The 23,048-nt window shown below is 50.1% G+C and overlaps 7 protein-coding genes across 7 annotated transcripts; 6 read left to right on the top strand and 1 right to left on the bottom strand.

Moving 5' to 3' along the window:
• The first annotated feature begins 6 nt into the window (after positions 1 to 6).
• Positions 7 to 1,118, top strand: BCR38DRAFT_182946 (uncharacterized protein). The gene is made up of 2 exons (XM_040853951.1): positions 7 to 520; positions 580 to 1,118. The coding sequence occupies exons 1-2, from the start codon at positions 105 to 107 to the stop codon at positions 929 to 931; spliced, it is 768 nt and encodes a 255-aa protein (XP_040717523.1). The 5' UTR covers positions 7 to 104; the 3' UTR covers positions 932 to 1,118.
• A 1,291-nt stretch (positions 1,119 to 2,409) lies between these two features.
• On the top strand, positions 2,410 to 3,630 carry BCR38DRAFT_457072 (uncharacterized protein; the record flags this gene model as incomplete). The annotated part of the gene is made up of 3 exons (XM_040861995.1): positions 2,410 to 2,946; positions 3,065 to 3,300; positions 3,618 to 3,630. 3 exons carry the CDS (start codon positions 2,410 to 2,412, stop codon positions 3,628 to 3,630), a joined length of 786 nt encoding a protein of 261 aa, XP_040717522.1.
• Positions 3,631 to 4,584: 954 nt separating this feature from the next.
• BCR38DRAFT_182943 (uncharacterized protein) lies at positions 4,585 to 5,401 on the top strand. Its single transcript, XM_040853950.1, has 3 exons — positions 4,585 to 4,659; positions 4,741 to 4,848; positions 4,935 to 5,401. The coding sequence occupies exons 1-3, from the start codon at positions 4,595 to 4,597 to the stop codon at positions 5,011 to 5,013; spliced, it is 252 nt and encodes an 83-aa protein (XP_040717521.1). The 5' UTR covers positions 4,585 to 4,594; the 3' UTR covers positions 5,014 to 5,401.
• A 158-nt stretch (positions 5,402 to 5,559) lies between these two features.
• BCR38DRAFT_430625 (N-acetyltransferase B complex non catalytic subunit-domain-containing protein) lies at positions 5,560 to 10,263 on the top strand. Its single transcript, XM_040860051.1, has 9 exons — positions 5,560 to 5,996; positions 6,710 to 6,985; positions 7,044 to 7,124; positions 7,178 to 7,273; positions 7,331 to 7,743; positions 7,798 to 8,104; positions 8,166 to 8,994; positions 9,052 to 9,170; positions 9,221 to 10,263. The coding sequence occupies exons 1-9, from the start codon at positions 5,835 to 5,837 to the stop codon at positions 10,046 to 10,048; spliced, it is 3,111 nt and encodes a 1,036-aa protein (XP_040717520.1). The 5' UTR covers positions 5,560 to 5,834; the 3' UTR covers positions 10,049 to 10,263.
• A 359-nt stretch (positions 10,264 to 10,622) lies between these two features.
• On the bottom strand, positions 10,623 to 11,258 carry BCR38DRAFT_340171 (increased loss of mitochondrial DNA protein 1; the record flags this gene model as incomplete). Its single annotated transcript, XM_040855762.1, has 2 exons — positions 10,623 to 11,045; positions 11,121 to 11,258. The coding sequence occupies 2 exons, from the start codon at positions 11,256 to 11,258 to the stop codon at positions 10,623 to 10,625; spliced, it is 561 nt and encodes a 186-aa protein (XP_040717519.1).
• Positions 11,259 to 11,620: 362 nt separating this feature from the next.
• BCR38DRAFT_182893 (terpenoid cyclases/protein prenyltransferase alpha-alpha toroid) lies at positions 11,621 to 13,217 on the top strand. The gene has a single exon (XM_040853949.1). It carries the CDS (start codon positions 11,917 to 11,919, stop codon positions 13,192 to 13,194), a length of 1,278 nt encoding a protein of 425 aa, XP_040717518.1. The 5' UTR covers positions 11,621 to 11,916; the 3' UTR covers positions 13,195 to 13,217.
• Positions 13,218 to 19,749: 6,532 nt separating this feature from the next.
• On the top strand, positions 19,750 to 20,617 carry BCR38DRAFT_408476 (uncharacterized protein; the record flags this gene model as incomplete). Its single annotated transcript, XM_040858270.1, has 5 exons — positions 19,750 to 19,842; positions 19,937 to 20,034; positions 20,096 to 20,298; positions 20,334 to 20,362; positions 20,462 to 20,617. The coding sequence occupies 5 exons, from the start codon at positions 19,750 to 19,752 to the stop codon at positions 20,615 to 20,617; spliced, it is 579 nt and encodes a 192-aa protein (XP_040717517.1).
• Between the last annotated feature and the right edge of the window lie 2,431 nt (positions 20,618 to 23,048).

Raw genomic sequence — 23,048 nt, 5'->3', positions numbered from 1 at the left:
CTCCTGTCAAGTTTTTTTTGACAATGGCGACTTGGAGGTGATTAAGGCAGAGCGACGACACCAAGTTCGAGATCGACAACGGTTTAATCCATTCAGAAGACAACATGGCGGCAAGACCAGATTTACACGAGCAGGCTGGCCTTGAGGTTGCGCCAGAGCCGGAGGCACCGCACGTTATTCAGGGTCCCCATGTCGTGAAAACATGGGACACGCCGGTCGGTGCGCCATATCCTCAGCAGCAGCACCAGCATGTACCAACGTCGCCTGAGTATGGGCAATTATCCCCCCAGGCTGGATACCTAAGCCCGGGCTCCGGGGGATCTCCAGCGCAATTCACTGGAAGCTATGCGCCTTCGACGCCCGAAAAGTCATATGAGCCGAGGATCATGGGGATAAGAAGGCGGAGGTTCTGGCTGATATTCGGTCCCCTCATCGCCATCTTGGTCATCGGCCTTGCCGTTGGGTTGGGCGTAGGGCTAGGGACGTCACACAGCACCGAGAGTAGTGCGACAACCACAACGTAAGCTGCGTACCGTATTAAACCGTTCTGCCTCGGAGGAAGTTAACATAAGAGAGCAGCTCCACCCTATCCACCACGTCCAGCACATCCACCACATCCAGCAGCCCGACCGCAACGGCGACAACGCAATCCCTATCCTGCCCATCGGACAATGCAACGGTGTACACGGCGAACAATGATGACAATTTCCTCGTGCTCTGCAACCTCGACTATAACAGCGGCGGCGGCACGACGGATATGTCCAATCTGGTGACGGCAACGGCCGTCGAATGCGCAAATACCTGCGCATCTAATGCTGGTTGCGTGGGTGCTGGCTGGGGAAATTATGAAGGGTCGCTCACATGCTGGATGAAGTCTGGACTGGGGGAGCCGCAGGACGCCGTCAACTGGTATTTCATGGTAAAGCAGTAGATGAACGAGGGAACAAGGCCTGCGGCGCATTGGGCTGGACTATTGGTGCTTCGAGATTGGGATCGGTTTGGGCTCGGATGCTGGGAAACCGGGTGATATACTATTCATTCATTCGCATGACTATGTACGCAATTAAGTTCATCATCTGGCAATTGAGCATTCACCCTCTCAATGGACAATGAGCAAAGCGGTCGGTCGTTGCAGCTGCACCCGGTTGCCTGATCGAACTGGCGGGAAGAGTCCCACCGGTTTGGAGCCGGCTCCTGACGCCTTTCAAAGCGCGCACCCGCAATCGGACCAATCCCACTCCGGCGTTGAGTACGGTACAAGCTTGTCCTTGTGAGCCGTCGCCAAACTACTGGTGTCGTGGACCCTATCGATTGGCTTCTGAATGGGATCCAGTAAGTCCCTCACGCCCTGTGCTCATGAAGGTCCAAAATGAGCGGAATCCTGCTGGGCATAGATTGTTCCGCGGGGGCTGGGGTAGGTGGGTCGGCTTTGACGGATTTGACATCAACAGGGCGAGAGACCCAGAAGAGGAAGGGGCATCTTCGCGGCCAACTGCGCACCGTTCGTTATCTGTCCCGTCGCCGCCATATCTACCATTGCGCGGCATGGTAAACAAATAGACACTAGCAGACGACAGTCGTAATCCTGGCGACAATCTTGCGCCCAGCAGTATGAGGGGGAAACGAATAGACGGGACGGATCTAATGAGCGTGTTTAACAGTGCAAAGTCTGGACAGTGTATAAGATCTTGAACTCCTAAGGAAAGGACTACCTTGGTAGTATCTAGAGCATCTGTTGGAGTTAGTTCAATGGTGGGTCGATCGCTCCCAAGCGTCTGAACAGCACCTCCCCCGCCTCCACACCCTCCACACCCTCCCCCCTCCAAGTGACTGAAAAAATCACTGTCAGCCAAGAGACGAAACCGAGTCAGGCACCAGTGCACACCGTCAGCTCCGTAAATCTAGCAACGGCATATCAAGTATTGCCGGGCTATATGATATCAACCGTCCAATGAGATCTGGGAATGATAATATGCCTCGACGCATGGAACACGGATAAGGGATATCAGAATATTGTTTTAGTGTCGAACTCTGTTCCATCTCGACCGTTGAGTCCTGCTTTTTCAACACATGGGTAGGGACGACCCCTGCCGGCGTGCAAACCTTCAGCTCACCTGGCCTTCGGGTGCTGATAGAGTTGAGCAAATGGCTGCTAGTATGGAACTCTTTCATGTAAACTTTTCCCACGGGATATAAAGATTCACGAATTGATATCCTCGTGGCGTTTTGGAATAGCTCGTTGGCCGTTGAGAAGCAGTGGCGCCGTCACTGGTCGCCAACTTGCTCACAGCCATGGCCGACCCAGCGACTGAGCCTTTCGGGCTGAATGTAGGCAGATCGGTCTTCACGGACACAGGTATCGGTAGCAGCATTCGCGCCGGCGACGTATCCCCAGGCCAGTGCCTCCTCATGGCGTCGTTCGTCGGCATCGCGATATGGAATTCGATTGAGATGGTGCCCCTCGTGTTTCTCACCTTCACCCGATACCGGACGCTATACTTCTGGAGCCTCTGCGTCACCGTTACGGGCGTCCTCATCTGCTCCGCTGCGCAAATCATCAATATCTGGGTTACGAATCGGTCCAATCTGGTTCCCGCGGCTTTGAGCTGCGTGGGGTGGATTCCCATGGTCACGGGGCAGTCACTTGTGCTATATTCGCGGTTGCATCTGCTATATATCGAGTTGCGAACACTCCGTCTGGTTCTTATCATGATCATCTTTAATGCCATCGTTGTGCACAGCGCCGGTTTCATTTTGACCATGGGGGCCAATTCAAACAGTCCTGACCGGTACATTTACCCGTACAATATATTTGAGAAGGTCCAGGTCACGATATTCTTCATCCAGGAGATCATCATCTCGGGATTATACTTGTGGAAAGCAAAGGAGTTCCTCGGGAAGTACTCAAGCAACCTCATCAACTCCCAGGATAGATCTGCTCGCACGGTCAGTACTTTCGGGGCTTCCCTTTCGAACTAGTGCAGAAAGTGGCGTCGTCTTCTCCCAGTTTGTTGTCGAGACGGTTCGGAGGCACAGATCACTAATTCTCATTTGCTACCCACAGATCCGCGAGATCTTGACCTACCTCATCGTTGTCAACATCATCGTTGTCGCGCTCGACGTCACCATTCTCGTCCTCGAATACCTGGGGCTCTACCTGACCCAGCTGACATACAAGATCTTCGTGTACAGCGTCAAGGTGAAATGCGAGGTTGGCATACTGAACCGCCTAATAGAGTTCGTCAAGCGCTCCCGGAGGCTGGACTCGAATTTTCAGATCACAAGACAGATGCAGCGAGAGTGGGAAGTGACAATGGAACAAACGTTTGCGAGGACGACGGGAGGAACGAGCGCAAATGCAATTGCGACGCCGTCGGGTGATAATAATACCGAACAATGTCAGACGACTCTTAGGCGGAGTCCGTTGACTCCCAATGAGCAGAAGTCGGAGAACCAAACGGATCTGAAACTGCGGGGAGATCTAAGTAATGATGGCGCAAACTAGAAAGAGGGGGAGGCAACTGCCGTCTATTGAAGAAGGTATGCTGCTAGTACCTAGACCTGGAGTTCATGCGACATCCGTCGCCAGACCCTGAACCAGGTGCTGATTAGGGAAGGCGACGATCATGAGTCCAGGCAGATGCGATATCCACCGGATCAACAAGCTCCAAGTCAACAGGTCGCGTCGAGAAGGATGGTCCCTCGCCTCAAAACTAGTAACATAACCAGAGGAGACTCTGCGACTTGAGGATCCAGGTCGCATCTCTGAATTGGAAAGCATATGCGACAACTCGAGTGTGAACATTGAGACTCCAAGTGGAAACCAACGATTGAGGGCTTCCTGGCGCATGGCTCTAATCTCGATTAAAGGCCCTGTACGGCAGACACGATGCTGGCCAGCTACTTGAACAAGATAGCCACAATCGTTCACTGCCGTGAATACGGGACCATAACGAGGGCGTTATCCATGCGCGAAAGGGACTCCTTGTTAATCTTATACTGCCAATTCAATGCTGGGAAGTTGCGATGGCAGGAAAAGGATGCTGGATCAGAAAGACTAATCTGCATGACCACATTTAAGTTGTCTCGGAAAGGTTGAAGCCTTGGAGGGGCCTTACTTGTGGGGTGGATACCTTCACAAACGGTACTACATATCTTGAAAGATACGGAGTAGACCAATCGGACGTCTGTGGCTCTGCGTAATAAGGACCTTCTGCCCATGTCTTCGGTTGTATCAAAGCTGATGTTAGAGTCATGCTTGAAATCGAAGGCTAAAGAAATCAGACACCGCCGGGTTGGTGATCTACCGCGAGAAGTAATGACTACTTCACTCCATCAATATCTAAATCTCCCAAAATGGGTTGAAGGCCAAGTTGAAGTTACAACATTCAGCAGTCGCAGGAGATATCCGGACTTGACCCGACGCTTGAGCAACGCCTGCAGTGGCAGAAGAGATACGCAGTCAGGCAGCTGCCTCCAGCTGAGAAGTGACGTCAGTACGGCAGGACCTCGGGAGATCGACAAACCCGCCAGAGGTTCAAGACCATTGGAAACAACGCGTCGCTGACTCTGTGGAAGTGGTTGATGGATCAAGATGTCGTCACAAAATGATAGCAACGGGGATCCCTGGGACAAAGAGACAAAGCGCAAGTTCAACAAGTATGTTGCCCTCTCGAGATTTGCCCGCTCCAGAGCGAAACCTGGAAGAACCACTGCTAACCCGTGGCCTCGATATTGCAGTAAATCTAAGAGCGAGTACTTCGATCCCTGCCAGGAAGCCGCCGCGAGAAGCATTCGATGCTTGAATCGAAACCAGGGCGACAGGAAGATGTGTACCGACTACTTTGAGTGAGTTGCTGGAGTTCCTCGGGCTAGCGCATTCTCCTGGGTACCGCGAAGAATACGGGACTGGGACAGAGCTGATAGTGTCACAGAGCATATCGCGCATGCAAGAAGGATTGGATCAATAGACGCAAAGAGGAGGGAAAAAGGCAAGGCGGCGCTTGGTTCTAGGATCCCCATGGTATCCTCGAAATGTACAGATATGAGCGGCAGAGGCCAGACAGTAGACCGGAAGTAGCAAGGACTTCTAGAATATGCTACTTGGAACTGGACGCGAAAGCAAGGGTTACTGAGGTTATTTTCCATCATAATTGCCGGGGAAACTGTGGCGAGGATGTGTGTAATGCAGTCTGTCACTTGTTTCAGTATCGGCACAGAGTCATATTGACAACTTGATAGACTGTTGCGACATCTCAGTAACGAGAGGCATGCCGATCCAGTAGTGGTGATCTATGCATTAGTTGTTGTAAGGAATCACAGTGTAGACCATATTATCATGACGAGTTTCTCGAGAGTTGCGACTACTAGTTTACCCAATGGCATTGAGCTGGCTGTCAAGACTGCAGTGTGATCATTCCATCCGAAGTTCAGAGATCTATCTGCACAGTACAGCGTGCCTTCCCTGGATGCCCGAAGAATAGCCGAGACCGCCCGCTCATTCACTGCTCAAGTGCGTTGCGAGTACTGGCCCGTGCGTCATGGCAGAATCGTAGTGCAAGTTCATCTTAACGACTTCGGCAAATTGCGTCTGGTATGGCTTGCTGATCTACTTGGAAAACACCAACCGATAATATCTGAATAGCAAAGTGAATTTTGGTGCATTGTTCTGCTGCCTCCATGTGACTGCCTTATCTTATCAGTGAGATCCAATCCAGCCCTGCCTGGAATTTATTCAATCACGCCATGTGTCCTCACGGAGAATTCCATTTTCCCACTTCCGAACCTCGCACCACCACCATCTGAAGCCAAAACTCTCATCATCACCTATCAAGATGAGCACTTCGTACGGCGGACCTGGGCGTAAGCCCAGACTCAAGGATTCATGCAGCAACAAGCTGATCGAGGCCTGGAACAATGAGCAGTGGAGTGCCGTCGTGAACCTCACCAAGCAGCTGCTCAGGAATGTTCAAGGTGCTGACAAGGACTATTACGAGGTAGGTGACACTTATTTCCTCTCTGTTAACCCCCATAACCCTCCATGGCCTTCGAAAACTCGTATTCAGCGCAGGTAACTCCTAGTTGGCCCAGGAAATCCTGCTTCAACGGCGGTCATCTTATTGTCTGTCCTCGTTGTCCTGGGTGCAGTTGTGAGCTCGTCCTAGAGCAAGTGCACCTGAGGCTAAGTGCGGCAAACAACTTGGTAACACTGGTGCCCTTACCTCGATTTCCTCCTTCATCACAACCCTTCTTGCGACACGAAAATGTTGCTTTCACTGTCGACAACTTGGTCACCCTTGCAGTCCCAAGTGTATGTTAAGTGCAGCGGAACTCTTGAGTTGCCGTGTGTGCCTACTTCACCATCAACCACTTCAAAACACTTTCCATGCCACCTAGCAACTCGTGTTCGGCAGTGGCAACCTCCCGTCAGTCTCGGAGCCGCCCCTTCAATGGATGGAGCAATCTGCATCTTCGTTGGGTTGGCCTGCTATCATGGTAGCAGCTGTGGAAATTGCTGAATTAGCCTTTTTACAAAATGCAAATCCACCCCGACATTGTTGTAACTCCCTCCAACAACACAGTAGTCCTCGCCAGTCCGGGCAGCTCTCTTTCCAAATTAATTGACCTCCGGATCTCGAGTGGCCTTTTCCCAAGATTCTCTCTGACACATTCATCTGCAAGTCAAGTTCGAGACTAACATCTACAACAGGCTGTCGCGTTGGCTGCCAGATCTGAGCTGGAACACCCTGGTGACAAGTATGCCGCCCGGGAAGAGGTGCAGAGAATGGCCAAGGCCAAGGTCCATCCTTTTGATCCCTGGGCTGTGGACCTACTGGACTGGGCTTGCCGTGGCATGCCCAATTGGTCCGAAACCATTGGCGTCCTCCGCTCTGCTGTGGTGAAGATGTGCAAGCGTGACAAAGAGGTGTACAAGGTTTCTCTTACCGCTTGCATTGCTAACGAAGACTGGGAGCATGCCCAGGAGGTGAGTGACAACGCAAACTTTGGTGAACTAAGCTCCATTTCTTAACATTTACCTGCAGATTGTCAAGAGCAAAGGAACAAACATACCCGGTGATAGACTTGATCACTTCAACAACATCGTGCTGTTGTACATTCGCGCAGTAGGTTGAACCTTGTCATTGCGGGTACAGCTGTTGAGATCTTCTTGATACAGAATGATCCCAAGAAAACTCAGGACCCCAAGATGCGCGCTCTCTTATGGCAAATAGCAAAGAAAACAATTGACCGCGCTTATGCCTTACGTTCCGAGGTATGTGCCAAGAGGAGACAGTCGTCATCAATATCCTTGACTTACTTTGTGATATAGACCCCTGATGGCAAGACACTTCCACCCCATGCCATTATCACTGAGGAAGAGATGCTTCTGTGGGTCCACATCGAATTGAAGCTGGAATCCGCGGATGCCAACCGACTGAAGCAAGAGGGTGTCGATGCCTGGAAGGCCATCACCGAAAGCCATTATCCAGTCTTCAAAGCGATTGTGAACCACTTGGAGGTCCTCCAGGAGTGGGGCGAGATCTTCGATGTTTGCCATGCCGTCTTCATGCGCGGTATTGAGCTCCTTCAGAAGCAAGCCGAGACGGGCACTCAAGCTTCCGAGGGTAAAGATGCCAATGCCGAAAAAGCTGCGGCTGAGACGAACGCTTTCTCTAGGGCCCTGTTTGACTGGTCCCTGTGGACTCAGTTCATCACGGCTGCGGAGAAAGGGGATCGCCGGAGGTAAGTTATACCTGCCCCTCGACCTACTGTCAACGACTGTGCTGACCGGCATAGATCCTTTGAGCAACTTGACAACATTCTCGCCAAGCTAGCACCTTGCACAAACTACCGCATCCAACAGAAGATGCTGGACTTAGCGGGCCTTCACGTTGCATTCTCCAGGCTGCAGTGGTCCGAGGCTCACCCGGAAGACGACGACTTCTCCCTGCATGAGCCAACAATGTTGACCGGTCTCCTAGACTTTGTCAATGCACACTATAAGCAGGTGTCCTGTTTTGACGACCTCAAGCCCTTCCTCGAGAAGCTTCCGGTCAATTTGCTCAAAACGTTCCTGTTGAACTTGGGCATAGAGGGCCAGCGCGTAAGTCTTTTTCACTTATACTACTTGAAACCTTCCGTCCCAATTAACATGGACCTGGCAGAAGGAGAACAACGCGCTGAAGAACATCATGCTGGTCACCCTCCGTTTCAGATTCCGGTATACGGTCACTACGTCGGGCAGAGCCATCTTCGAGTCGAAATGTGGACTTTGCGAAGCCATCGTTCCCGGCGACAAGTGTGAAGCCTGCTTTTACAGCATTGCCCAGGCTTGCATGCATACTTACACCATAAGCTTCAAACGTGAACAGGTGCCGCTGCGACAGGCGCTCGAGGAGGAAGAGCTAGATCCTCTGACCGACTTAAGCATCATAGGCGCACTATGCCTTCTCAAGCTTGCGGGTGTAGACCCCGTCACCTCACTTGCCAAGGTTTCGCGAATCCAGACGGCCGACTTACCGCGGTTGCTCCAGGCCATCATCTGGCTGGATTTGCGCTTTCAGGAGGCCCCCCACAGTACTACCCTTCGTCTCATTTTAGTCAAATTGTTCACCCTGATTGGCTGCGTCTCTCATGCCAAGTTGCTTTGGGACAAACTGGATGTCAAAAATGTGACACTAGACTCGCTCGGCCCTCTCTTCTCCGATCGTCTCTCCAGTATAGCCCCAGGGCTTTGGGCCGTGTCAGCGCACGCGTGGTCGCCTATAACACCATACATTAAGCATTATGACAAGGCGTTCAGCAACGATATTCCTGCCAACCTTCGCGCAGCATTCGAGCAGGGTAGCTATGACAGCATACTGGGCCTTCTTGGCCTCAAAGACCGTCTGGAACGAAGCTGCACCGTCGTCATGGCTATCGTCGAAGAGAGCCGAGGCATCCGAGCTGTTGGTGGCAAAGCTGGCTTGGAGATTCTCGAAGATCCCCTCATACGTAAGCCTCCCTGACGGAGTTTACCCTGCCAGTCAGTTATTTACATGGATAATCTAGGGCGCATTCAAGACAAAACCGAGCTCCTCGATGCCACTGCCTATGGCTGTTTACCCAACCATGAAGACTCATCTCAGAAGCCCATCCACGATCTCATCAGCATTGGCCCTGGTCTTTCGGTATAGTATCCAATGCCCAACCAAACTTAGCCCGCTAACCCTATTTCTAGCACACTCGCATGCGCTTATCTCTACTTGCGGAGATGTTCATGAACCTCATTGGCTGGAGTGCCCTTAAGGAAGTCAGGTCAGCTAAAGCCGCTGATGTGGATAGATTACACATCGCGAAAGAGTGCATGGATGGTTTCTACGAGATGGATGAACTGCTCACAAAGGGCCCTCGCGTGGAAGAGAGCCTGACAGGACCGGAGTATTCGTACTTCAAGCTGGTCTGCTCCCTTCAAGAACTCGTCTGGACAAACCTCACTATATCTCTGCCCCAGAATGCCAACGCACGGCCCCTGGCCACATCCGAGACCATTGACGACATCATAGCCATCCTTAAGGACCAGACCACGGCCCTCAATGCTCTACCCGGAGGGGTCATCGGCATGCGGCCGGTCTTCTACGCCTTCTCCTCCCTGCACGCTAACGGCATGCTACGCGAGTCCGCCACGGCTGTCCGCATGGCCATCCTGACCATCGACGCCGTGACCGAGAAGACTATTTTCAAAGCCAATAGCAAGGCGCCCAAGTGGTTCATCGAGGACCTAGAAAAGCTCAAGGACGCCAGCAACGAGGTCTTTGCCGTGCTCAAGCAGCGCATCAAGTTGTTGAGTGATGGTATCAACGAGGGCGGTTGGATGGACCGCATCCCTGAGTGGGCTTTCGGCGGGCTGCTCATGGGTGACGGGGATGACCGTACCAAAGATGTGGATTCGCTCTTGCTCACGCTCATCGAGACGACGCCGTTGGGCGGATTGGAGCGTTTTCCCAGCTTGGTGTTGGATTCGTGGGAGGATGCTGTCAAGGGCTTGGCTAAGACTAAGCTTGGTTGAATGGGCCTGGCCCCACCTGAACTCTCCTCGATTCTGATGATATTACTGACCTATAAGAGGTAGCCATGGCTGAAAACTGACCTCGATTTCTGTGTATAAAGCTGCCAGTTAGATAGGCACTTCTTTCTGGCCCTGGGAATTGGTTATGCCACTCCGGCAAACTGCTTGCTCGTAAAGACCCAGGGCAGATTTAGGTCAGAATCAATGACGTTGACAAAATGCATGCTTTTCTTGGTAATATTTGAGTGTATTTCCCGTTGACGATGAGTCAACAGCGTATGTTGTGAAAACGCAACTAAGAAAGGGGTATATTTCATACTCTGAAGCCATGCCTCGTGATGAACTCGTCTGAATCCATCCTGCCCTGACTGAAAAATCCATTGTAGTGGCCGCAAATATCTCGCCCATCGGTTCTGCCAACAAAATTATCGCGATTCTTTTGTGCTCGCAGTAAAACAGCTGCCCAAAGAGCCGGTCCTACGTTCGCCGGTATCTCCATGTTCCATAGGTGGGTGGCATTCAGATCATCCCTTTTCACCAAAACTTCAAATTCAACCCCCATCTTTACCTTCCTCTAATACCTCTCCGCAGCTGCGGAACTTCTCCTCCTCTTCCTCTGCGTGAACCGTCCGGCCTCTTCCCTCAGCGTAACCCAAACCCAAAACCAACTAAGCATCTCAAAGAACGCAAACGTGAAGAATACTCTATTTCTCAATCCGCCCCAGCCTCCTCCAGCCGCAAGACCTAGGCCTGAGGGTGCAACGGGGTGCGACATGCGGCCCCCGCCTCGTTTAGATGAGCCGGACGTCAGGAAGGTGAAAATGGTCAGGATGGAGAAGAGGATGACACGAAGGGGCGTCTGGCTGCCCCAGTAGTGGACTAGCCAGATTTCTTCGGGCATCGAGAGGGATAGGATATCGCTGAGGCCCAACACGAGGAGGGCGATGGAGAGGAAGGAGGTTGTTGGGGTGGGGGTGTTGAAGGCGGTTGTTTGGGGCTAGTCATCGTAGAAGTTAGTTTGTGCATTCTTTCTTGTGGCAAGCAAAGGGAGGGGAGAGGCAAAGCGACTTACCATGCCCATAGCTTCACCCAAGACGTAAACCAGTGCCTGATCCGCGATGGACTCCGGGTTCGTGAAGAAGAAGAAGGCCAAGGTGATGTGGAAGAGGGACAGCGAAGTCAGGATCGTTTTGGCGGATATGAGCGCCATGATGGGCGGGTGTTGCTGCTTGGAAGCAGACGTAATGAAGCGGCAGTCGTTTTCTCGATTCCAAGTTCGCAGTTGCTGTTGGCAGGAAAGAAACGTACGAGAATCAACCAGCGCTATCCCAAGGGAATAGACGCGGTTTATTCAGGGGTATTTCGCTTTGCTGGAGCCAGCTTGTTCGATCGCCTTGTCAAGCCTTTGGTCGCTTGCAGTCTGTAGAGAGGTGTCGTATTACAGGACAGAAAGGCTGGAAAGATGGGATGCCTTGCCTTCCCTTCCTTGTTGTGTGTCCTGAGGGTGTGCTGTCATGAAACACTACAACTGCGCCCAACTTTTTCAGGGACCCGGCAGTCTGTCACAGAGCTAAGATGTCTTATCGCTTATCGCGGCAAGCTAGGGACAGACCGTCAGGTGCTGATTGGCCTGAAGCTCAAGCTGGTTAACAGGGGTAGGCAAGTGCGAACGATGGCGGGGCACTTGAATCAACCTGCTCGTGGACCGCAATGGACTTCAAGTGGCCTGCTGAGACAGCGTCACTTTTACTTTCTCCAAGTTTCGATTCAGGCTGCTGTCGCATCCCGCTTCGACGAGCGAGACAAGTTGGACGCATAATGACTTAACGGTAGCTTCACTTTAATCGTTTCGTCACATTTCGAACATAATGTCGTTGGACACCCCCCGCCACGTGAAGTACTGGCAGCGATGCTTCAAGTCAATCCTCCCGCACCATTACACTTCCATGGACAGCAGCAGACTCGCGCTTGGCTACTTCATCCTTGGCGGGCTTGATCTTTTATTCTCAACACTCTCGGCGTCGGTGACAACTGAGCCTCTGATCCCCAAAGCAGACCGCAAACGCCTTCGAGATTGGATCCTCTCTCTGCAGCACCGATACGGCGGCTTCTGTGGTAGTCCCCACCATGTCTTCCCCGAATCCTTCGAGAAGGGCTTCGACCACGCCGTTAAACCTGCTGCCGACGATACCGAGAACGCTAACATTGCCGCCACGGCCTTTGCGCTACTGATGCTTGGGATTATTGGCGAGGACAGAGAGGGCGTCAGCGCATTCCGTGGCGTCAAGAGAGTACAGACCCTGCGATGGTTGAGGAAACTTCAAAGACCCGATGGCAGTTTCGGCGAGTTCCTCAAGAAAGATGGCACTGTTGGCGGTGGAAAAGACATGCGATATTGTTATGTGGCCGCAATGATACGGTGGATGCTCTGTGGCAACGAAATTCCGCAAGATGGCCCCGATAAGCCGCGCCAGTTCCAGGATCTCGACGTCGACGGCCTCGTAGGACACATCCGGAGGGGTCAGACTTTTGATGGTGGGATCGCCGAAAGCTCCATGGGCGAGAGTCATGCTGGTTACGCGTATTGCGCAGTTGCGGCACTGTCGTTGCTGGACCGCGCCGAACCAGACGGTGACAACAAGTACCTCAAGAAGGGGATCAGAGATATACCCGCCCTCGTGCACTGGCTGGTCGCAAGACAGTTCATATACACTGCATCGGAGGACCCCGAGTCTGAATCGGCGAAGGACGAGCCCGAGCTTTCAGCTCTCAACATCAGTGAGTCGGAAGGCTACGTTACCGGATTCAATGGCCGGTTGAATAAGATAGCAGATACATGCTACACGTGGTGGGTGTTTGGCGCTTTACGATTGCTGGATAAAGCACAACCTGGCACAGCGAAGGCCATCAACAGGGCACCATCACGAAGCTTCTTGCTTGAGAAGACGCAACACCCTGTCCTAGGCGGCTTTGGCAAACACGCAGAACGTCCGCCAGATGTGTACCACTCGTACATGGGCTTGGCCGCTTTGGAGACCATGGCTGGTGAGGATGGCGAGGAGGGTGTGTCACTGTTTGATGCCGGGTTGTGCATCAGCTCGGATGCCGCGGCGCGAATAGAGGTTGCGAGGCGATTTTGGAACTGATTGCTGCAAGACGGAGATGCGGGCCAGGAGCAATGAATCGAATATGTTAATCCCTTATCCGACAGTCAACAACTGGCCGAGATGGAAATGCGGGATGCGGCAATACCTTTCGGTAGCGAAGGTGAAAATTAATACCGTCGTCGCCTATTAGCAAAACAAGAAAACCCAACCCTGTTGCAAAGTGCCTTTTCGTTTTTACAAGCATAACCCCATCCGCCATGTCGTAATCCGCTTCTCGGGAATTTCTTCTGCTTGGGCTATTTTTCAACTCGAGTAGAGTCCAATTATTCAATTGGGACAAGGCTTCCCCTATTTTCTCGTTTCCGGTAACATGTGGATCCATCGTACCACCAGTCAGACATCAATATCATCCACTCCACGAATCAATGTCAAATCTGCCGGCCATGGCTAACATGACCTAGGGAAACGGCGAAGAACCTGTTTCTTTGGCGCTATCCCGACTAGACCGGAATTATCCCACTGGAGCCGAAAGCATAGTCAAGCATCCTCCTCCTTTCACGAAGCGTCTTGCGTGCATAGAAGAATGCCTCCCCTGCGTCTGGCTCGCTATTAACTCCGCAACTGCCCTGGTCGGCTACGAATATTTTACTTCATAGCCAGGCTTTACATATCCATGGTTGTATCAGCGCCGCTCGTTTGAGCAACGGGGGCCTTCATGGTGTGTAGCCTTCAATTGGACAAAGATGTCTTCAAGGGCAAGCGGGCGATTCCATAGCTGGGTGGACTGTTCGCTGCATAGGTGTGGGGGGGTGTATATCCTACTTCCATATGGGGAGAATAATCCCGCTGTGGTATTTGGACGGTAGATTTGTGTATACTGGGGAGGGCATAGCGTTTAACTGGTATTTAGGGGTTTGTTGGGAGTTGGTTCAGAGAAGAGCAGTCTACAGTCTTTGCTAAACTACTTTAAGCAATAACGTTAACGTACCCCACAAGCAAGTTGGCCACTTTTTCTTGGCACCGTATGAATAACTTCAATAACTAAACTAAACTAAAAAATAATAATTCAAACTAATCGGAATCCTCCTCCTCGTACGTATCTTTATCATTCTCATAAGTACGAGCATTATGTCCGGGCTCTCCGCAGATCCTACAGCGCTGTCGGCGTGGTTCGGCCGGTCTCGTACGACGACGACTTACACGTATATCATCCTGTAGCTGCTGTTCAATATCCCATTGAGACTGTAAGTCCTGAGCGTCTCGTAAACTAAGAGATCCTCCATCTTGTATCTGTCGATTTTTAGTCCTTCGACGACGGCTTAGCTCTTAATTGGCCTTCCGAAGTGTAGTAACCTCATGCTCAAGTAAAACTAACCGATGCATAACAGCCGTGGCACCACGTGAAAATTGGTCAATAGCCGTAAGTATTGTCGTCGGGGAGCTATTCTGATGCTGTACGATTCTGTTTTTAACGTATTCAGACTGGGATTGCGCCTCGGTTGGGTTATTTGGAGTCTTTGATTCCCAGATTAAGGGGGCGCCAGACGAGCTCCCAGGAGGTGTAGGCGTATGTAGCTTAATATCCAGCTGTGAAATCACATATTCCGGGTCGTACGGAATAAGTCCTGTCCCCCTGAAACCGAGGGACATTGTAGAGTTGGGCAGGGCGTCGGATGCTTAATTCGGGTTTCGATTGAAGCGCCTGGCACGCTAGAATCATGTCGCTTTCTTTCCAATTCGATCCCATCTTGGTATGTGTAAAGATGTTAATTAAAAGGTTGTTCGTACGGTGCCAAGAAAAAGTGTCCAACTTGCTTGTGGGTTACGTTAATGGAATTGCATCATTGCATTTTTTGACCATCTCATTATAAAAGGTATAAAAATGTTTATGGCCACATCTGATAATTGATGGTCAACAAACATAGAAACTAAGAAATTCGAGATGAATCATCCAAATTCATCACAACCGTACCCAATGCAGCATGCATGGGTGATGGTGATGGGACTAACTCCCAGGAAGCTGTAATGTGTGGTTGGCCCCAGCGCTGCACTCAGCACACAGGCGGTGTGTCTGGGCCAGTGAAACAACAACCATGCAGACCCTGGTATCAATTCCCACTTGCATATTCCCGTTGGCGACCAAGATTCTCCCACCTCTTCCGTAATCTCACACGTCGAATACCACTGCCATTGTTGGATAAGTGAGGAGGAGAAGGTACTTCACGCCATCTTCGACCACTGTACGGCTCTATGCAGGCGCAACTACGCCATGTATCCTTAGCTAGTCGTCCTCGAGAAGTTGCGCAAAGGTACAGAGAGGTGGTCTGGGAATTGACTCGGACCTGACCACATTCCTATTGTACTTCCATTTGGTATACACTGGTTATGGCTTTGGCTCAGTGGCAATATCGCGTATTTGGAAATCCTGCCTGGGCACTTGGGGGAGGACGAAGAAGCGGCGTTCAAAGGTTCAATATAGAGGATGATGCCGTCAAGTGCGAGTGTATGGCTCACCAGAGGCTGCTGATACTCACGGAGCCTCTTGATGAGATTGAAAAGAGATTTTTCCGGAATGAAAGATGAGATGAATGATCTATGCGGATTTGAATTGGGGAATGACATGTCCTAAGGCTAGTAGATTTATGTTTTAATTGTTAGAAGGGGATCTTTGATGATATGTCTGGAAATGGCAGGCATTGTCCATATTGTTCCTTCGGGATCTGTAATAGTCATCTTGGTGCAGTATTCTGCGACATCAGTTATCGTCACACCTGAGGTAGCTTGTATGGGCACTGCGGAAGATTGTTTTTTATCTCGTAGAAGATGAGGATGAAGCAATAAAATGGCGGGTTTTGCAGATTAAGTAGTATAATCATAGTCCATCTCACAGGATTAAGCTAGGAGTGAAATAGGCTTTGGCTGTGAGAACAAATATTTAACCACCTCGTATAATGATTGTAGTCTTAACTGAACTCTGTAGGTCCCGACACTAAAATTTGACCTAGATTCCAAGACCCAAAGACAATATAGCCTCCTTCCGAAACTACAAAAATTCCCGTATCATCAGGGTCGCTAACCTAGTCGGCACTGTCATCACCTCCATCACTCCCGTCCTTACCATCATCGTTCTGAACCTAGTTAAACGCATGGACAAGCGGCTTAGTCTTGTTGCATTATCTGGCGCCTTTTTCTCGACTTACATCTAGTTCATGAATAACAGAGAGCTTGTGGAAGTGTTTGTCGCGACATTGGCAGGAGTGCCACTATCTTTGTATAGAATCACTGAACGACGAACCACATCAAGTTGGTTCAGCAAGGCCGGCAATAGTAGCATCGACTAACCTTATGAAGTTTTGCCGCTGAATAAGCCATCCTAATGTTCACAAATGGGTCGATGTCTTTCACAAACATATTGAAGATCTGGTGGGGGGCAATATTCGGTGCTTATGATGCTACCACTGCGTAATCTTCTACTTGCTGAGTAAAAAGCTCAGATGTATTGATTCAGTGAAAATACCCAGCAAGGACGAGTAACTGTGATATTTTGAGACAAGGCTTAGTCAACCAAGTCGTTCATTTTGAACAGGGAATATTCATGTTGCAGATCAAGCAAACGAAACCGGTACACCTGCCATGGTAACTCTTCAACCCTCACCATTACCAACCCTTGCGATTCCTCGTAGCATATCTCTGCGCCCTGTAAACAGCATTGTCATAGCTGTTCTTATCATTCCTGCGATCCTGTTTGATGAATCTCACCCACTCCGCATCGGCCTTCGCATAGGCTTTGGCGTTCTGCGGGTGGTACCTGGCGAGCGCGTGGTTCCTAGCGATGCTCGACTTTAGAAAGCGCGTGTCCTCCACGCGGTGTGCCGCCCATCTTTGGTTAATGCTAGTCAGGTCTTTATGCAGTCTTCCAGTCGGCCTGTTAAATTGAACGGGCCTGGGGAGATCCCTGGGAGGGCGGAAGGCTGCTTGGCCTCTGAACCTGGACCTGGTACTGGACCTGGGCAGAAGCTCAACCAGGTTCTCAGCCGTGGGGGCGGTGCCTGGGGTGTTTCTGGATGACAGGTCACTAGCAAATATAGTTAGAAAGGTTTCTGGATCTTTGTTTACTGCCGATGTGGCCTGGGACGAACTTGCCTTCCAGTCGTGACCGGGGCGGCGTATGCCTGGCCAACAATAGAAGTGAGCAACCAGAGGATGATCAGGAGCTGCATGGTCAATCGAAATATGATTTAGTCGTTGAGATTGTTTTTAACAAGTCTTGGAAGCTGAGTGTAGTACTGCTGTGACTGTTTGTCATTAATGTAAGTGAGGCACCAGACCCCCTTTAATACTTGAGGATGCATACACTTTCATCCTCACGAAATCACTCGCGACTTCATATAGCCCAAAAATACCACACCCACAGTACCTAATGCGCAAAAGATCTCGAAGAGTCTCCCGTTTCGCAACAATGTCTGCTTTGGAGCCGGCAGATGTGAATAACTTTGCGGGATGTCCCTTTTCCCTCTGCGCTTCGGTCCTTTCGACACGGGAGTTAGCAGTGACTACGAAAGCTGGTATGCATGTCCATATGTGTAATATACGAGCCAATGATATACGCCGCACGTAATATTTCAGATACCAGCCTGCAATTGGGTTTGGCCTGTGGGAATAAGCTTTATACACATAATTCCCTGTTGCCGCTCCAGCTTTGTATATACTATACAAAACTTTCTACGAGGCAGTATCCACCTGTGCAGACCGTGGGAACATATGCCTAATGCTCGACCGAGGAATAGTACCAAAGTTGTGCATGGGCCAAGGGTCAAGTTCGGACAAAATTCATCGCGATCTGAAGTTTCTGGTGACAGCTAGTATGTAAGTCCATGTGGTTCGGAAGTGGGGTTATGGAACATCTCGATGATCTCGATTTGAAGGTCGAACGATTCCTGCGAACAAGGCTCAGAATTTGGATTTGGATTCCGATTCGGGCAGGAGTTGCTTGGATGTGTTGGAAGAAGCAGCAACGGATAATCTTGATGCACAAGCATGGCACCAACGGAGCCTTCCATTCGGAGGCTTCTGATCGGTTCAGAGCATCTAATTCCAGCATCTCATCTTGACACGACTCGGCACACGTGGTAACTCTCATAGGAGCTTGAAGTCCAATCACCAGGCATAGGATGACCAGCTCATGCTTGCTCCTTTCTTTGCCTCGATCGAAATTCCACGAGATTCTAGAGAGGGTCTAGAACGCCTGCGAAGATATCTGCCACCCATTATGACTGCTTCATGATGCGGGAAGAACGCTTGGCCAAAATCACTGGATTGGACAGCTATTCTTAGCGGTGCGAGCGAGCCGGCAAGCATTCGGGCTTTTATCAGATTAGAGCAGTCTAACGTGCTAACTCGGATAGCGCAAAGGGTATTTCATATTTCTTGTGAACATGGGCCTACGACTCAAGCACCTGAATGGTTGACTGACTCTTCTTGGCTAATTGAGTTCCTCTTCGGAATCAGCCGGAGATCGAACTCTCTTAGGATGAAAGTTGTCGCGCAAACCTTCCGAGGTGGCGGGTTGTTTCTATTGCTCCATAGACCATCACCACCCCTGATAAAGTAGCCATAGTCTCGACTCACTCATGACTACAGAATGAATAAAATCTAGATTCCGACTTCCTTATGCCCAAATTTTTCGGGCATCAAAGCATTATACAAACCGATTGGAATTGAATTATGTTTCGACCGGTCTGGAACCCCTATTCATATTATAGGCGGGAAACTCGGTATACTCATGACGACTTTCTTTCTGACTTCGGATGAAGGTCCCCCTCCATGTATAGAGAGTTGGTGTGCAAACTTTTGTTCAAGCTACAGAACAAGTGCAAACTTAATAAGCTACTCTATGCACAAATTCATGAGTTGCAAATTGTGTACAGGGGGATTTGAACAGCACAATCGCACACCTTTATTGACACAGGCAGATCAACATGCTCGCGTTCAATCAGAGCAGTTCGTGAATTTAATTGATCTCTATTTTTGCAAGTTGACCTACCACTCGCCATTTATCGGAGTGGTCCTCTGTATACTGCCACTGCACCATATCAGCAAAGCTCTGCCGATCGTTCATCACGCCCTGTTGCCACTTAGCATTATCCATACATTTGGCACTGTGGTTAAACGTATCGAATGGCAGAAAAACATTGTTGGTAACTTCTTCAGTCTGGGCATTCTGTTATTGCGACACACGTAGCAGATTCCATTTACCTGAGGGGGACACATGATTACAAGCCTGCCCGTCTGGAGGTCGCACACGACGCGTGGCATGTAGGCCGGTTGTACGCACTCTGCATTATTTGAGAATTGGGAACACAGTAAAAAATATGTTTTTGTTTTTTGTTCTGTTCACGACTTGGCTAAGTCGCCAAAGTGCGGGGTTTGGTAGGGCACTTAGTCGTGTCTTCCACCTATCTGAACCATCTCGAAGTCGAATGCCGCCCACATGTGGTGCTGGCAGTCCGGGTACACCGAGACGAATATAAAAACGGGACGGGTAGAAGGGGTTCCTTTCGCGCGAAAATTTCGGAGCCACTTGACTTGACATATATGTCCAACGGTGTGGTTACACGCACAACGCAACGCAGGCGCCTCCTCTCTTCTCTCTTCGCACTGTACACATGCGGATTCTGCGGTCACTCAGTGAGGCAATATCAAATTGGTTTCTTGAAAATTGAAAGCTTTCAAGACTGATGTGGGTGTTGTCAAGCACAAATCGGGCCTGATCCCATGATAGGTGGCAGCCAGTGATGTGTATAGCCATCTCCGGTCCGTCCGCGATGTTCGAGATGCATCAAATTTAGTCCATGCCGAATTACGAGAACGTCAAAAAGAGTGAGCTGCGAGGATAACGAATGATACTTTCACATATGGTATGCCGTTCATACTTTTATAGTGGCTTCTTTTCGATCAAGGTGCTTAAAACACCCGTAGTGACAAAAGCTAGTTTCCATACAGGTCTTTGTTGTTGGGGCAAGCCCCTATTCATATTCCCACAGTTCAAAAACACGGAGTTCCATAATCCCAGCCAGGGAAGTAACATTTGGTGTGCTTCCATTCCTACTACGCCTCTCGATATCCTGCTTCGAGCTATGATTGGTGAGTTTCATACAACATATAATTGACGTAAACAGAATTGGGACCTATTGCCGTTAATGGTCATGTAAGTAACCTTTCCGTCTTACAGACATGAGCTACCTGATGCTAATTGAAAATCGTATAATATAGGACGATGACGACGCTCCGATGTACAGGATTCCAGTTTGCCGCACTTGACACCATTATCCCACTCCTTTTACGCATCGTTGCTGACCCTAATGATGAACTACCAAAGGCTACTCGGCTAAAAGCAACCAAGACTGATGACCTGCTCAGCTCAAGACAAATGCGCGGTCGAGTTAGCCCCGATTTCAATTGACGACCGCTCTGTGATAAACCTCCGCTCGAGCGGTAGCTTTACTAACGTCTGAGGAAGGGCAAAGTATTAGTAAAGGAGGTTCGCATAGATAGGGAACGAATAAGGCGGTATCAAGTTCATGGAGTCTGGATAGACACGGTTGCGTATTTCCTGATTTCGAAGAGAAACCACCGAAATTTTGACACCGATACAACCCTTGCTCGCTAATTACGCACACTACAAGTCGATAATGCAAACACCCCCTCGGTTTTGAGGCTCAGACCGAACGCACGTTCTTGAGTGCTTACTGAGACCCAAACGACAAGCCGAGGGAAAAGAAGCAGTCTGTTATCTCATGACATATGCTTTTCTACTCGGCATTCTTCCGATGAGCTTTGCGCCCGAGCAAAGGATTTTCAGACCGCGAGCTCAACGCTAGACTCTTGGGTAAATGGCTTCAGATGATTTCTCAAGGCCACCGTCACGTGGTCCATGAGTTCGACGCGTACTGAGGTCTCTGCAAACTGGCCCCCACGCGTGGACGCGAGTGTCTACTAATAGTAAAGGAGAGCGCCTGCGGTTTCAAGCCAACGCATTACCGTCGGGTAAATGGACACTGTGATGCCACCCGATCGTTTTTACCCCACATCGAGGATAAATCGACTGTTTGTGAATATGGGAGATGGGAAGGTACGGCCAAGCATAGGGCTACAAAACCCCGCTTCAAACCAGAAGTAACCATCATAAAGAAAGAAAAAAGGAACATCTTTTTTTGGCCTTCATATAAATCTGGTATGGGTCAGGGAAGCTTCAATAAGGAGTCGAAGCGATACCCCACGTGTTCAAGAAGACTGTGTATTAAGCATTTTAAGACATGCCGTACGATTAAGAGTTGCAAAAAAGAAGACCCCTGACTATAACCAACCCATGTTCAGTTATTGCCCCGATAGAACTGCACGGGTCCACCTGCGTCGAGCTAAAGCTTATTTCGACTTCCAAGTTCCCTTCCTGGGACAGTCTGAATGAAGAAACTATACTATGCGTGATATAATCTGCGATGCCACCGTAGCCTGGCTTATCCCACCCAGAAAGATGACTGTGGGTTGCAAGTCGTTCCTTTTCCACATTAGAACATAATGATACGCACTTCGGGCCGTGGCTCTTCCCGGTCATGCCGATCGAAAATAATTCAAGTAATGTGGTGCCCATGCAGTGCCCGCAGTCGACCAAGTCTTCGCATCATAATAAACACGATGGAGCAGCTCAGGTGACCAGCGCAGGGTGTCATTGAGATGAGTCATGAGAGCATCATCACCCCGAGTACTTTTGAAGCCCAGAAACGCATGCATGGAGTTCAAAGTGTGAGTAAGTGAGGTACAGGATTACGCAAAGAATGTGAAGTAAACACGGCATCGAACCGTTCACACGTCAACTAATCATCCCACGAGCACGTGAACAATGAACCGCTGGTCCTTCAAACCAACATACACACATACCTACACGCACATGAACTGATCAGAAACCAACGCAGAACCGCAGACTTGGCCTTCTTCGTAGCCGGTGTTCTGTAATGCGTTTTCGATGCGGGCTGCCCCCCGGGTTTCCTTCTACTCATCAGTGCCATACTGCTTCACCCACCTCCTGTATGCACTTCTGGAAACCGCCTTTCTGTCATCCACGTCCTGCATCCCCAGTTTATTTTTGATCTTTACCTATCAGTATCCACCGACCATGGGCTGCTATCCTTTTGTCTGCCGGCACATGCCTGGCAATAACGTCGGCCTCTGCCGATCCCTACTTGCTCACGAGCTGCTTCTTGATCCAGCTGTAGAAATCAACTTTCCGCAGATTCAGGACGCGGTCCGTCACGGTGCGGGTATTTTCGAGGTGTTTCTGAAAGGCTGCGTCTTCGCCCTTCTGCTGGCGGGCTTTGGTCACTGTATTGACAGCCTTGGTAATGTAGTAGTTGTAGTAGTTGTAGGCGCCTTGCTTCAACTTGTTGTCCCTCGTTGCCGGCTTCATCTTGAGCGATCTGGCGTACCCGCCATCTCGGATGTCTCGGTCCAGTTTGGCAAGGTCGTCGGATCACTTGAGTGAGACGCGATCCTCGGCGGCGTTGTCAATCCGTGCCATGGATTTGACGAAATTGAGTCGGCCTTTTCTAGGGAACCTCTGTTCCAGGCGTTTACAGTAATTGGGTCTCGTGGAATGAAAGGCAGAATCACGTTGTAATCAGGACCTTCGAGTGCCCAGGCGATGTCATAGATCTTGAACCAATACATCGTTTCGTACCCAACTTGTAGACCACCAGCTAGAACCTGGACAACCAGGCAGCTAAGCATAATAAGTGATGATATTCAAGCACTTGAAACACTTTTGATGGCGAACAATAACAGAATAGTGGTGAAAAATGAATCTCATAGCACCATACAAATCTTAAGTGTCTCATAGA

Source organism: Pseudomassariella vexata (assembly GCF_002105095.1).
Source record: "Pseudomassariella vexata strain CBS 129021 chromosome Unknown BCR38scaffold_5, whole genome shotgun sequence".
Taxonomy (NCBI): Eukaryota; Fungi; Ascomycota; class Sordariomycetes; order Amphisphaeriales; family Pseudomassariaceae; genus Pseudomassariella; species Pseudomassariella vexata.
The sequence above is the reverse complement of the archived record's forward strand: the minus strand, read 5'-3'. Positions and strand labels throughout refer to the sequence as shown.